Source organism: Hyperolius riggenbachi, chromosome 10 (assembly GCF_040937935.1).
Source record: "Hyperolius riggenbachi isolate aHypRig1 chromosome 10, aHypRig1.pri, whole genome shotgun sequence".
In the NCBI taxonomy this organism is placed as follows: domain Eukaryota; kingdom Metazoa; phylum Chordata; class Amphibia; order Anura; family Hyperoliidae; genus Hyperolius; species Hyperolius riggenbachi.
Genome location: NC_090655.1, coordinates 187,795,486 through 187,809,199, shown reverse-complemented (window position 1 = coordinate 187,809,199; position 13,714 = coordinate 187,795,486). Strand labels below are relative to the sequence as shown.

At 39.6% G+C, this 13,714-nt stretch overlaps 1 protein-coding gene across 12 annotated transcripts in view; it reads left to right on the top strand.

Moving 5' to 3' along the window:
• The window catches only part of KCNMA1 (potassium calcium-activated channel subfamily M alpha 1), a 759,662-nt gene that overhangs the window by 498,521 nt on the left and 247,427 nt on the right, over positions 1-13,714 (top strand). For all 12 annotated transcript variants that reach the window (XM_068255423.1, XM_068255413.1, XM_068255414.1 and 9 more), the window contains 4 exons: positions 1,535-1,645; positions 8,810-8,915; positions 11,208-11,290; positions 13,603-13,672. In XM_068255423.1, the coding sequence (XP_068111524.1) occupies positions 1,535-1,645; positions 8,810-8,915; positions 11,208-11,290; positions 13,603-13,672 (370 nt within the window). The remainder of the gene's footprint in view (positions 1-1,534; positions 1,646-8,809; positions 8,916-11,207; positions 11,291-13,602; positions 13,673-13,714) is intronic.

Genomic DNA, 13,714 nt, shown 5'->3' with positions numbered 1-13,714 from the left:
CTGAGTGTCCTAGACTCCTAGTACAGTAAGAGTAAGTAGTAACAGTAAGTACAACTAACTAATTACGATAATCAATCAGCGATCAGAAGGAAATAGAGTGTGTGTTGTGTGTGTACACTCAGACAGTGAGTGCAGTGCGCACACGCAGGAGCTAGTAGCCTATATGAACAGTGACAGTGAGTGTCCCTACGGGTACAGTAAGAGTAAGTAGTAAGTAAGTACAACTAACTAACAATAATCTATCAGTAATCAGAAGGAAATAGAGTGTGTGTACACACAGACAGTGAGTGAGTGCACACACGCAGGAGCTAGCTAGTAGCCTATAAACAGTGACAGTCAGTGAGTGTCCTACTCCTAGTACAGTATAACTACAATACTATTAGTAAAGGACAGCAGAAATACTGGTATAGATGAGAGAAATAAACAGAGGACAGCTGCCCACAGAGGCAAGGCCCCCCTGAGGCCTAAACCTGTAAGCTTGCAGCAGCTGCCTTTCTCTAATGTAACACACAAGCTACTAACTAAAATACAATGTCTAAATAACTAACAACAATATAGGTGTGTATAGGAGGTGTATGTGAGCAAAAACGCTAGGTAAATGACCACAATAGAGCTCTTGCTAAGCCAAAGCACAAAGGAGCAACTCTCTCTCTGTACAAGTCTCAGGCAAGCACGGAGAAACGTAACATGGCGGCCGCTATTTATAGGGTAGGGGCTGGCCAGGGTCCCCCTCTGTGATTGGCTGCCGTCAGAGGGCCTGGGAGCCCTCTGATTGGCTCTAAGGACATCAATCTGGGCTATGACGCTATTCGAGCTCGGTACCGAGCTCGAATAGCGCCGGGTTGCTCGAATAGCTCGAATAGTGAATGGGCTATTCGAGTGTACTCGGATAGCCCATTCGAATAGCTCCAGCTATTCGGAGCTCGAATACCGAGCTCGAATAGCTGAAAAAGAGCTCGAATATTCGAGCTACTCGAATATTCGAGCTCTGCTGAGCACCACTGCCTGAACTGCTGCATGCGTATTCAGGGTGTATGGATAAACGCATTAGAGGCAGAGGATCATCAGAACAGCCAGGCAATGTGCATTGTTTAAAAGGAAATAAATATGGCAGCCTCCATATTCCTCTCACCTCGGGTTCCCTTTAAAGGGCAAAATCCATTCTGGTCCATATATTTGTTTCCATGGGTAGAAATGGCCAGAGCTTGTATACTGTGTTCAGGGTTTGTGGAGGGTTCATTTTATGAGACCACATTACATCTTTGATTGGTTGATATTTCAAAAGCTGCAACTGGTGCTTGTTGTCTTATTGTTTATGTTTTAACTTCATCTTACCTAATGTGTAAAATAAAGATGATGTCTTTTACTAATTAAGCTGTCCCATATGCATTCTTTTAAGCATAGTATTACTTATTTAATGGTTTCTTTTTACAGCACCTAGCTCGGGATCTCCTTGAAGGATTCAGCCTTGGTTTCCACTTTCTCACAGACTTTTCTCAAAATTGCTTTTCTCAATGATTCCTTTATGTTTCAGGCATATTGTGGTATGTGGTCACATCACTTTAGAGAGTGTTTCCAACTTCTTGAAGGATTTCTTGCACAAAGACCGTGATGATGTCAACGTGGAGATCGTATTTCTACACAAGTGGGTAGCTTCTTATGTTGTTATTCAAAATGTTTGCAGTCTGACCTGTGCATAGGTATTAGATGACAAAAAAAACAAGAGGGTAGGGAGGGAGAGAGAGCACTCCAATAGTGCATTAAACAGGGTATGCTGATTACACACACTTCAATATTGCACTTACATGTTATATGTCTGTGCTGCGCTATGCTCAAGTATCGTCCTAGCTGTTCGATACTTGAGCATAGCACAGCACAGACATATAACATGTAAGTGCAATATTGAAGTGTGTGTAATCAGCATAACCTGTTTAATGCACTATCGGAGCGCTCTCTCTCCCTTCCTACCCTCTTGTTTTTACTAGTTGCTGGCACCATCCAGTACAAGAGAGCAGCACCGATTGCATTCTTAAAGGGCCAGTGCTATATTGTAGAGACGCAAGTTCTTTTTTCTTTTTTTATTAGATGACTAATACCTAGCCTAACTCATAACGGGAAAATTATCATATCTCATCTTGAAGAAATAGTGTTTAGGTTAGTTTTTCTGACTATTGTTTATTTTGTCTGAGATGAGAGGGAAATATGATTCTGTTCAGTGTCTATAAAATGAACTTGTGAGATCTTATGATGGATGAATTGCACATTTGGACCTGCAGGTTACAGGTTGAACTGGATATGACATTATTTTGCAAGGTGGCTTCTTCAACACTAGCTAAATTTGACCAGGAAACAAATTGTGATTTTCATAAAGATGGCATTTCTTTGAGGCAAAGGCAGGCAGGGTGACTGTATAGCCAGTAAGGAATTGAAGGAGAGTTTTAAATTGTTTTATTGTCTTACTTAAAAGAGAAAATCAAAGGCACTAGAAAGTGTTTGGGGCTCACAACATTTCTAATTAAGGGTACTTTCACACTGCATTTTTTGCTGCGTTGCCTCGCAACAGACAATGTAACCCCATTGCAATTGTATGCAATTATATCGTAATGGTATTTTCACATCTACGTGTCTGAGGCATGGTTCAGAAGATTCCATTGAAGTGATACACAACAGGCTCTGTGTGTGGATAATGTGCATAATTAAAGTTGCAGTAGTTAAGCATACTTCTATGTACTGTATGCTTTACTGTATGTGTTGCATTTCACTAGTAATGTAAGGTAAAGAAGAGAGAATGGAAAGAAAGGAACGAGGGACAAACACATATACCGATGAACCATTTTATATCAGGGAGACCTCAGGCAGCCATAAGAGCTTTGTATTCATCTGAATATTAAAATTCCATCCACACGTATCAAGTCCAGATTTATTTTTCTGTCCGGTCTTGAGATAGGCGGATCAGTTCCTCTATGGCAGCAATTGACCCCACTTTGCTGAGCCATGTTTTACCTAATATGCCATTTCACACTGATATATATGGCCCAATTAAAATGATTGATTTTCAGCAAAATAGTTTGAAGGATCATTTTGATATCAACTCATGTATGTCAACATTAGGCAGAATTACTTGTGGAAACCAGTATGGATGGTCAATAAGATGCATATAATTCTAAGTTTATACACAATTATGCACATTTATGCAGATTAAAAATGGACCAATCCAATCCTGCTGAGGTGGGGTTCAATTGGTCAATTTTAAAGCTGCATAAATTTGCATACATCACTTCAAATGAACTTCAAATTATTTGAATATCATTGACCATCCTTTGCTATCACTATGCTTATCATTAGTCATTAGTGGCTACTGGTGCAGATCCTTGGTGAATTTAAAACTCAGTACATTCATGCTATAATTCTCCACTTTACTATGTTTTTATATGTGTACATGACTTTTACTTATTTGAAGCTCAACTCCAGGATATTTTTTTATTACGTTTTGGATAGTGTGGAAAAGGCTTGACAATGAGTTTTCTTGTGGCCTGAGCCCACATTGTAGAGATTTCCCCTCACGTCTTGCCCCTTGGACCACTATGAAGTTGTTTTGCTATAATTTAAAAAATGGTATACAGCATACACTAGTGAGATATGCTATATTTCCCTTGCTGTCCCTATTGGAGAAATGTATCCACTTCTTGTCTGGACAGGAAGTCATGGAAATTCCCACAAGTGGTGCCTTTTTACCAAGTATCCAAAACCACTTTTTCTCTTGGAATTGGGCTTTAACCACTTTACCCCCGCGCGTACGTATTTCTCCGCCCCTTTTTCCATCCTTTAAAAACCAGGGACGGAGAAACACGTACTTTCCGCGTTCCCGACGCTGTCCGCGCTCCCGCTCGTAAACACGCCGCCCGCCGCTAGTAAAACCGCCGCCGCCCGCTCGCCCGGAGATCAATGAACGGGAAAATCCATTCCCGTTCGTTGATCTAAGCCCCACAATGACCCGCTGCTCTCCTATGGGCAGCGCGATCATTGTGAGAAGAAACTCACGTGTCCAGCCTCCTTATTCTTCCTCCAAGCTTCCGGAAGGAGGCTTGGAGGTCGCAATAAAGCAAAAAGTTACTGTGGCCATCTTGTGGCCAAATAGTAAACTACACCCTACACATTTTTCACATACAAATAAATGACTTTTACACACAAAATTAACTCATTACCTCCCACACTCCCCATTTTTTTTTTTTTTGTAATTAAAAAAAAATTCAAAAATTTACAATTAAAAAAAATACATAATTAGTTACCTTAGGGACTGAACTTTTTAAATATTTAAGTCAAGAGGGTATAACACTGTTACTTTATAAACTATGGGCTTGTAATTAGGGATGGACGCAAAACTGAAAAAAATGCACCTTTATTTCCAAATGAAATATTGGCGCCAAACATTGTGATAGGGACATAATTTAAACGGTTTTATAACCGGGACAAAAGGGCACATAAATTTCATGGGTTTTAATTACAGTAGCATGCATTATTTAAAAACTATAATGGCCGAAAACTGAAAAATAATTTTTTTTTCCCCACATTTTTCCTATTTTCCCATTAAAACACATTTAGAAAAAAATAATTCTTGGCATAATGTCCCACCTAAAGAAAGCCTAATTGGTGGCGGAAAAAACAAGATATAGTTCATTTCATTGCGATAAGTAATGATAAAGTTATAGACGAATGAATGGAAGGAGCGCTGAAAGGTGAAAATTGCTCTGGTGGTCAGGGGGTAAAACCCCTCAGTGGTGAAGTGGTTAAGTAAAATGTAAAGTTGACTGATCAGTACAGAAATAGACTCCATAAAGTGTATGTATATATTAAAAAATGTTATGATCTGTCTGCTGAAATCTTCCATGGCACTACCTCAGATTCCGTAGCAATTCTAGAACTTTAACAGTGGTTTGAAATTAACTAAGTCATAGTTTGCCGATGAACTCAGCACTAACCTGTATTGATTGCCATAGTGTAGTGGGTTTGTGACATTCTTCCCTTCTAGAATTGTTCAACAGTAGCTTTGGAGCTAGTATCATGTTGTTTTTCCCCTAGTTCCAAAAGTCCTAGTTGCTAAATGCACACACTTCACAATGTTAGTCTAGAACCTGCCAGAAATAGAGAGAGATTCTAGCCCTGAAAGTAGTACAGAGCACCTGGGAGAGGAGCCCCCATACTACAAGAGCAGTATGGAACAATGTTTAATACTGGGCAGTGTTAAACTAGTGAGCACTAGCCCTTCCATATGTTTTTAATGTAGAACATAGGAAAACCTAAAGCTCAAACCTCAATAGGATGCTCACAGGTGAAGGACTTAGTGTACCATGTTTAATGGTAGTACGATGCAAGGAAGTCCACAAATACACTGCAGAGCTGTACAACTGGCAACTTTATTCTTCAAAAGGTAAAACTGGTTTCTAGTGCAAATGGATTTTATAGTCAGTTCTGGATTCAAACCACAAGCTTCAGTATCTCCTGAGAAAGATTGCAGTATATATATTTTTAAAATAGAAATATTTTAAACTGTTTAAATAGTGCTAATATTAACAAATTAGCTATTATTTATAACATATTCTGCTAAATATAGTAAATACTTGCTTCTTGACTTCTTCAGACTGTTTTCTTTTGCTTATGCCAGTAATCAGTAAAATATTAATTAGGTGTTTCCCTGTGATGATATAGTATTGCAATTATTCTTTCTTTGTACAGTGCTTCCATTTCAAATACAATTATTCTTGTAATACTAATATTTTTAACGAACATTATCTTAAAGTGTAATTTAGTAAATCTAAAGCTAAAAGCAAGACATAATAGTTATTAAAGAAAATAAAAACATTTCATATTTCTCTGTAAACACACATACCCATAAACTTAGACAACTAAAGAAAATAGTATATGCCAATAAGCCTTTAGCAGCCAATTTATTTAGAGGTTTGCAAGTGCACCATGCCAATTTACTTAAGCACATTGTTTTTATTCATTACATCTCTCTTATTTCTAATTAGTACTGCTGTAATGTGTATTTATAGCCACTTGTTACTAGGGGCAGTGTTAGACAATAACAGAGGACTTCTGCTTTCAGTTTCTATATTTTCTGCTAAAAGAGAGAGATCAAAGCATTCCAAGTATTTACAACACAACGAGTTTTGCTGACTGAGGTCAAAAGCAGTGCACTTATCTCAAATGAGATAACTCTTTTGCAGCTGCTAATGGGTTAACCACTTAACGACCGCCCACTGCACAGAGACGGTCGGAAAGTGGATGCCGCAAGGACCGCCGTATGCACAGAGGCGGCGGTCCTTGTACGGGCATGGGCGGAGCGATCGCGTCATCCGTGACACGATCCTCCACCGGGGATCGATGGCCGGGGATTTAGCCTCCAGCCCGCCGGCCAATTAGCAGCGCCGGCAGGTGGAGGAATACAGAAATCCGGATAATTAAAGTGTATAAAGCACTTTGTTAGGTAAACAAAGTGCTTTATACACGCTTCCTCCTCGCCTCGTGGTCTCATTGTTCCAGAGACCACCAGCGAGGAGGAAGCAGTAGTGAGTATGCACCACACTTTTTTTCCCCACACACCCCCCCTGATCTCCCACCCCAGCCTTCAGACCCTCCCCTGCCCACCCCCCAGAACACTGTTTGCACCCAATCACCCATCAATCACTCCCTGTCACTATCTGTAAACGCTATTTTTTTTATGTCCTAAACTGCCCCCTGCTCCCTCCTGATCACCCCCACCCCTCAGATTCTCCCCAGACCTCCCCCAGACCCCCCCTCCCTGTGTACTGTATGCCTCTATCCCCCCTGTAATAACCCACTGATCACCTGTCAATCACCCATCAATCACCCCCTGTCATCTGTCACCCCCTGTAACCTGCCCCTTGCGGGCAATCTGATCACCCACCCACACCAATAGATCGCCCGCAGATCCAATGTCAGATCACCTCCCAAGTGCATTGTTTACATCTGTTCTCTACCCTAAACACCCACTAATTACCCATCAATCACCCCCTATCACCACCTGTCACTGTTACCCATCAGATCAGACCCTAATCTGCCCCTTGCGGGCACCCAATCACCCGCCTACACGCTCAGATTGCCCTCAGACCCCCCTTATCAATTTGCCAGTGCATTATTTACATCTGTTCTTCCCTGTAATAACCCACTGATCACCTGTCAATCACCCATCAATCACCCCCTGTCACTGCCACCCATCAATCACCCCCTGTCACTGCCACCCATCAATCAGCCCCTAATCTGATCACCCACCCACACCATCAGATCGCCCGCAGAACCGACGTCAGATCACCTCCCAAGTGCATTGTTTACATCTGTTTTCTCCTCCAAACACCCACTAATTACCCATCAATCACCCCCTGTCACTGCTACCCATCAGATTAGACCCCTGTCTGCCCCTAGGGCACCCAAAATCACCCACCCACACCCTCAGAACGCCCTCAGACCCCAGCCCTGATCGCCTCGCCAGTGCATTGCTCGCATCTATTCCCCCCTCTAATCACACCTTGAGACACCCATCAATCACCTCCTGTCACCCCCTAGCACAACTACCCATCAGATCAGGCCCTAATTTGCCCCGTGTGGGCTCCTGATCACTCGGCCAAACCCTCAGATCCCCCTCAGACCCCCTTCCGATCACCTCCCCAGTGCATTGATTGCATCTATTTTCCCCTCTAACCACCCCCTGAGACACCCATCAATCACCTCCTGTCACCCCCCCCTAGCACTCCTATCCATCAGATCAGGCCCAATACAACCTGTCATCTAAAAGGCCACCCTGCTTATGACCGGTTACATAAAATTTGCCCCCTCATAGACCACCTGTCATCAAAATTTGCAGATGCTTATACCCCTGAACAGTCATTTTGAGACATTTGGTTTCCAGACTACTCACGGTTTTGGGCCCGTAAAATGCCAGGGCGGTATAGGAACCCCACAAGTGACCCCATTTTAGAAAAAAAGACACCCCAAGGTATTCTGTTAGGTGCATGACGAGTTCATAGAAGATTTTATTTTTTGTCAAACGTTAGCGGAAATTGATTTTTATTGTTTTTTTTTCACAAAGTGTCATTTTTCACTAACTTGTGACAAAAAATAAAATCTTCTATGAACTCGCCATACACCTAACGGAATACCTTGGGGTATCTTCTTTCTAAAATGGGGTCACTTGTGGGGTTCCTATACTGCCCTGACATTTTAGGGGCCCTAAACCATGAGGAGTAGTCTAGAAAACAAATGCCTCAAAATGACCCGTGAATAGGACGTTGGGCCTCTTAGCGCACCTAGGCTGCAAAAAAGTGTCACACATGTGGTATTGCCGTACTCAGGAAAAGTAGTATAATGTGTTTTGTGGTGTATTTTTACACATACCCATGCTGGGTGGGAGAAATATCTCTGTAAATGACAATTGTTTGATTTTATTTACACACAATTGTCCATTTACAGAGATATTTCTCCCACTCAGCATGGGTATGTGTAAAAATACACCCCAAAACACATTATACTACTTCTCCTGAGTACGGCGATACCACATGTGTGGCACTTTTTTGCACCCTAACTGCGCGAAGGGGCCCAAAGTCCAATGAGTACCTTTAGGATTTCACAGGTCATTTTTGTTTCAAGACTACTCCTCACGGTTTAGGGCCCCTAAAATGCCAGGGCAGATTTTTAGTTCGGAGGTTCACTTTAAGCAAGAATAATTAAATAAAATCATTATTATTTTAGAAAATAAATATTGTTCATTTGCTTTTTTTTCCTCATTTTGCAGCATATCCCCAAATTTGGAGCTAGAAGCTCTCTTCAAGAGGCACTTTACTCAGGTTGAATTTTACCAAGGATCCGTCCTGAATCCTCATGACCTCGCAAGAGTCAAGGTAACAGGGTTCGGCCTGCAGTATCACAGTACAAAGTAGATTGTTTTCCAGAAACTTACTTCGGAGGAGAATAATGCCTTGTCTATGTGTTATGTTCTGTCTTTCTGTCTTGCTCTCTCTTAATATACTTTTTTATTAAAAGAAAGGAATGCAATGTTATAAAGTAGAAGTATAGAGAGTATTACTGAGTATTTCAGTGTATTTGTATAAAAAAACGCTTCAGGAGTAGCTGACAAAATGACGTGTAAAAGTAAAGTCAGAAGGCTGGACTACACAGAGCAGGCTACAGACAATTCACTGGCAAGCCCTCATTTTCAGTGCACCACATCTTCTAAATGTGAAATAATGCTCCTGGGTTTTTATTTTGCCTCAGGAATTTCAAAATAATGCTTTAAACTGTTATGGCAACATGTGAGTCTTGCTGTGAATTGGTTGTTATATAAAAAAAAAATCAATGCCTAACTATGAGCTATGAGACAGCCTGTCTCTGACTCATTTTGGGGAGGATCCAATGATCCCCCTTTTATTTCAGAAGTGTCAAATAAGTCTTTATTATCAAGCTGGGAGGAGGCGCCCCAAGATTATAAAAGGCTAAAAACCAGTTCAACTTGGATAAATAATAGTCTTATCTCGGATGAGGCTTTCAATATATTTATAGGACACTAAACAACAATGCATTTCACGCATCTTAGCTGCTTCTTCAGGCAATTTTACACAAGGTCTTAAATAGAACAACACTGACTCAGGATTACCTAATAATAATTAAGGCTTTATTGTGGTCCCTAGATGAAACATACTTAAAGTGGTATGAAACTCAAAATTAAAGTCTTTCTCTAAACATTAAACAGATCTCACTGTGTATCAATCTGTGGACATACACTATCAGGTTAGTCAGGTACACTTTTTATGCCACTAGTATTTAAAACGTCCCTTTACAATAAAATACTGTGTTCTGTTAGCCACTTGTTGCAAAATGGCCATTTATAAAGTCCTATTTGTGCACAAATTAGTGCACATTGGACGTTTAATAAATGTGCATTCTGCTGAAATGCGCGTGCCCGTTTCAACGCTTAAATATATGGGTGTTAGGTGGTTTACGTAATGCTATGTACATACATTATTATTAAACGTTATTTATAAAGTGATAGCATATTATACATTGCTGTACAATAGCAATACATTGCTGTAAACAATGTTACACAGGAACATAGCGTTCAACAGTGATACACAAAATAGTGATGTAACAATATATGAATAAGTACAGCAGACAAGTCACTGAATCCACATGGTGGCAGGAGAAGAGCGGACAGGGGGAGGAGGGCCCTGCCAAATAGGCTTACAATATATGGGGGCATTAGATGGTTGTTGCTCAATCCAGTTGCTTATGATCGGGTTAGAGGAAATACTGATATCTATCCTAGATGGCCATCTTGTACAGCAGACTGTTTTTGGGATCATGACTTACTGCACTGAATTTTTTAAGCCAGTCACCATGAATTTTGACGGGACATTTTCCCGCTCATTTTCTCTTCATTGTGCATAGAGAATGTCAACAGTAGAATGGTGTGTGTGTATCTGTACAGAAGCTTGCTGTCAAATTACACTTAGCAAAAGGATCACCACGGGGGAATTATTGTAATGAACTTTTACTGGCATTAGTATTGCTAGCAGCAGAATAATAGTTCTGCTTCATTGCTAGCTGAATGTTGCTTACATTTGGATGCTGGTAATACAGCAGTGCATCGATCAGTTGCTAGAGGTAGTATCCTAAGTTAAAAATGGTTATATAAAAATGGTAATCTTGTTACGTAGTGGGAATCAACCACGCAACATAGACCTAAAACTGACTACCAACCATACAACCTTGACTGTACAATCTTACCACACATACACAGTATACGGATTAGCAGACTGACAAAATGTTCAGGTTGTTTAGGCAATCTCTCAAAAAACAAAACAAAAAAAAAACATGGAAGAAGCTGGTTTTCCCAAAGTAATAAATAAATAAACAAGCTCCTATTCTAACTGTGCCCAGATTAATGAATTTTGCTTCATTTTTGGATTTTTTGGATGTTTTTGTCTTACATTAATGCCAAGATGGACATATACAGGTTAAAACAGTATGGCTTACCTGTGAGAGATTAGAACTGGACAATTAATTGGAGATGAAGCACACTATGCGTTTAATTATAGTAGTTGTTTTCAAGGCATTGTGAAATATTTTGTGATATGCAAATGATGTATCCGCTGGTAGAAGTGTATATAGTTCTAAAAATTTGCCATCAATTTCAGATTGAATCAGCAGATGCCTGTTTGATCCTTGCTAACAAGTACTGTGCTGATCCTGATGCTGAAGATGCATCAAACATCATGAGGTACATTCACCTGTATTTGTGTGTAGTAACCAATAACATAATATATAGAGATGCATTTTTGTTTTGGCTCTGCATTTGAATAAAATGATGTTTTTTTTTTTTATGATAATTATAATTCTTAAAGAGACTCAGAGACGACAGACTGCCCAGCTCTGATACTTACCCGGGGATTCCTCCCGCCCCATAATCGTTTATTTCATTACTTTATTTTCACTTCGGGTGTCCTTTAATGATAAGATGGTAGTGTACTGTTGTTGTATTTCTAGAATGGATTGCTCCAATGCATTAAAAACATTGCTGACACTGTGCACTGTGGCTTTTTGCAAATAAAGCTCTACTGTCTTCTAATTATTGCTAATAGCAGCAAATCAGTATTATTAAAGAAATCATCATTGGTGGCTATTAAAATCCAATTCCACTAAAAGAGTAATGCACTCAAATTAGGTCGAGCATGAGTTTCTTATAGAGTATTACCTTTAGCAGATTGGGACCTTAATCTCTGTGACTATCATGCATACTATTGCTTCCAGCGTCCAGCAGGAGTGAGTCCAGCTTGTACATGTATATGTATATATATTTATTCTGCTAACTTTATTGGACTAGTACAAGAGCAGTGTGTATTAACCTAGCCAAAGGTTTTATTGAAATATGACGCTTGATATTAGCCAGATTTGATTATGAAATCTCTTCTTCAGTGGAATTTAACTATAAGGTTTTCTTTCAAAGCAAACTTGAGCAAAAACCTGGAAAAGGCTCGCAATTCCCCTCTACACAGACCAACACTTAGGCCTCAATTCACCAAGTTTTATCAAACATTTTATCAAACATTTGATAATTTACCTCATGGGTAAAATCTCATTTTGAATTCACTAAGGTGTTATATATTTATTAAATGTTTTATCGATAAAACGTTCAATAAATCTATAACACCTTAATGAATTCAAAATTAGATTTTACCCATGAGGTAAATTATCAAACATTTGATAAAGTGTTTGATAAAGCTTAGTGAATTGAGGCCATAATGTACACCTGAAGTGAGAAGAATATGGAGGCTGACATATTTATTTCCTCTTAAACAATGCTATTTCCTCTTAAGAATTTCCTCTTAAGAATTGCATGTCAGTTGAGCTGAGCCTCTGCCTCTAATAATTTTAGCCATAGACCCCGAACAAACTTGCAGATTAGGTGTTTGAATGAAGTCTGACTAGATTAACTGCGGGTTTCTTTCAGGTGTGCGATTCAGACACTTTTCCAGCCAAAGAGATCAACCAAGCATCTGGTATTGTTTATAAGAAAAATAAATATGGCAGTCACCATTTGCTTCTTCCTTCAGAATATTCTACTTGAAGAATAGGCATCCTGCTATCCACCCATTAGGGTACTTACACAGATACTCACCCTCCGAGCTCCAGTATTTGCAGACTTGCAGTCTGATTTACTGCATTTGTAGAAAGGACTATGGTATAGACATGAAGCACAAAGTCTTGCAAATCTTGTGGTACAAAAATATAAAAAATCTTTATTGACACAATTACAAAATTCTTAAAAAAAGGAGGTCTCTGCGGGATGTTCCTTATTTGCGTGAATATTCACAGGAATTTCAATGATTTATAGTGAGAAAGGCTTTCAACAAGAAGCCAATTGATTTCTTGTTGAATACCTTTCTCACTATAAATCATTGAAATTCCTGTGATTATTCATGCAAATAAGGATCATCCTGCAGAGACCTCCTTTTTTTTAAGAATTTTGTATTTGTGTCAATAAAGATTTTTGATATTTTTGTACCACAAGATTTGCAAGACTTTGTGCTTCATGCCTATACCATAGTCCTTTCTACAAATGCAGTAAATCATCTTGAAGTGAAGTGGACCACATCAAAAAGGACCTAAAGGTTTTTTAGTCTTTTTTTCCAGATATATAGAAAAAGACATCCTCCCAATTACAATATTACAGACTTGCAGTCTGACTCAGACATGCTAATCTTAAAACCATCTGTGGGTTTCCAGATTTGTGTACCCACTGCTACTTTCATATGACCACTTCTGAGCCAAGCAAGGAATTGATGACTTGGATAGTGTGCACCACATTGACAGACATGTAAAGATTCATGAGTACATGGATCTTCAGTCCTGAAGTGAAGAGGGTGAATATGTGTCTGGGGGAGATTAGCATCTTTTTCAAATTTGTATTCAGGCTTTAAGCTCTTGTATTTTACATTTTACAACCCATAAAACTGATAAAATAAAAATATATTTTTTTCCCGTGTAATGAATACAGCTTTGTGACTGTTTCTATTGTCTCTTGCTTTCCAGAGTTATCTCAATTAAAAACTATCATCCAAAGATCCGGATTATCACCCAGATGCTGCAGTATCACAATAAGGTGTGATTGTAAGGTTGAAAATTGTCCCCCCCCCCCCCCACA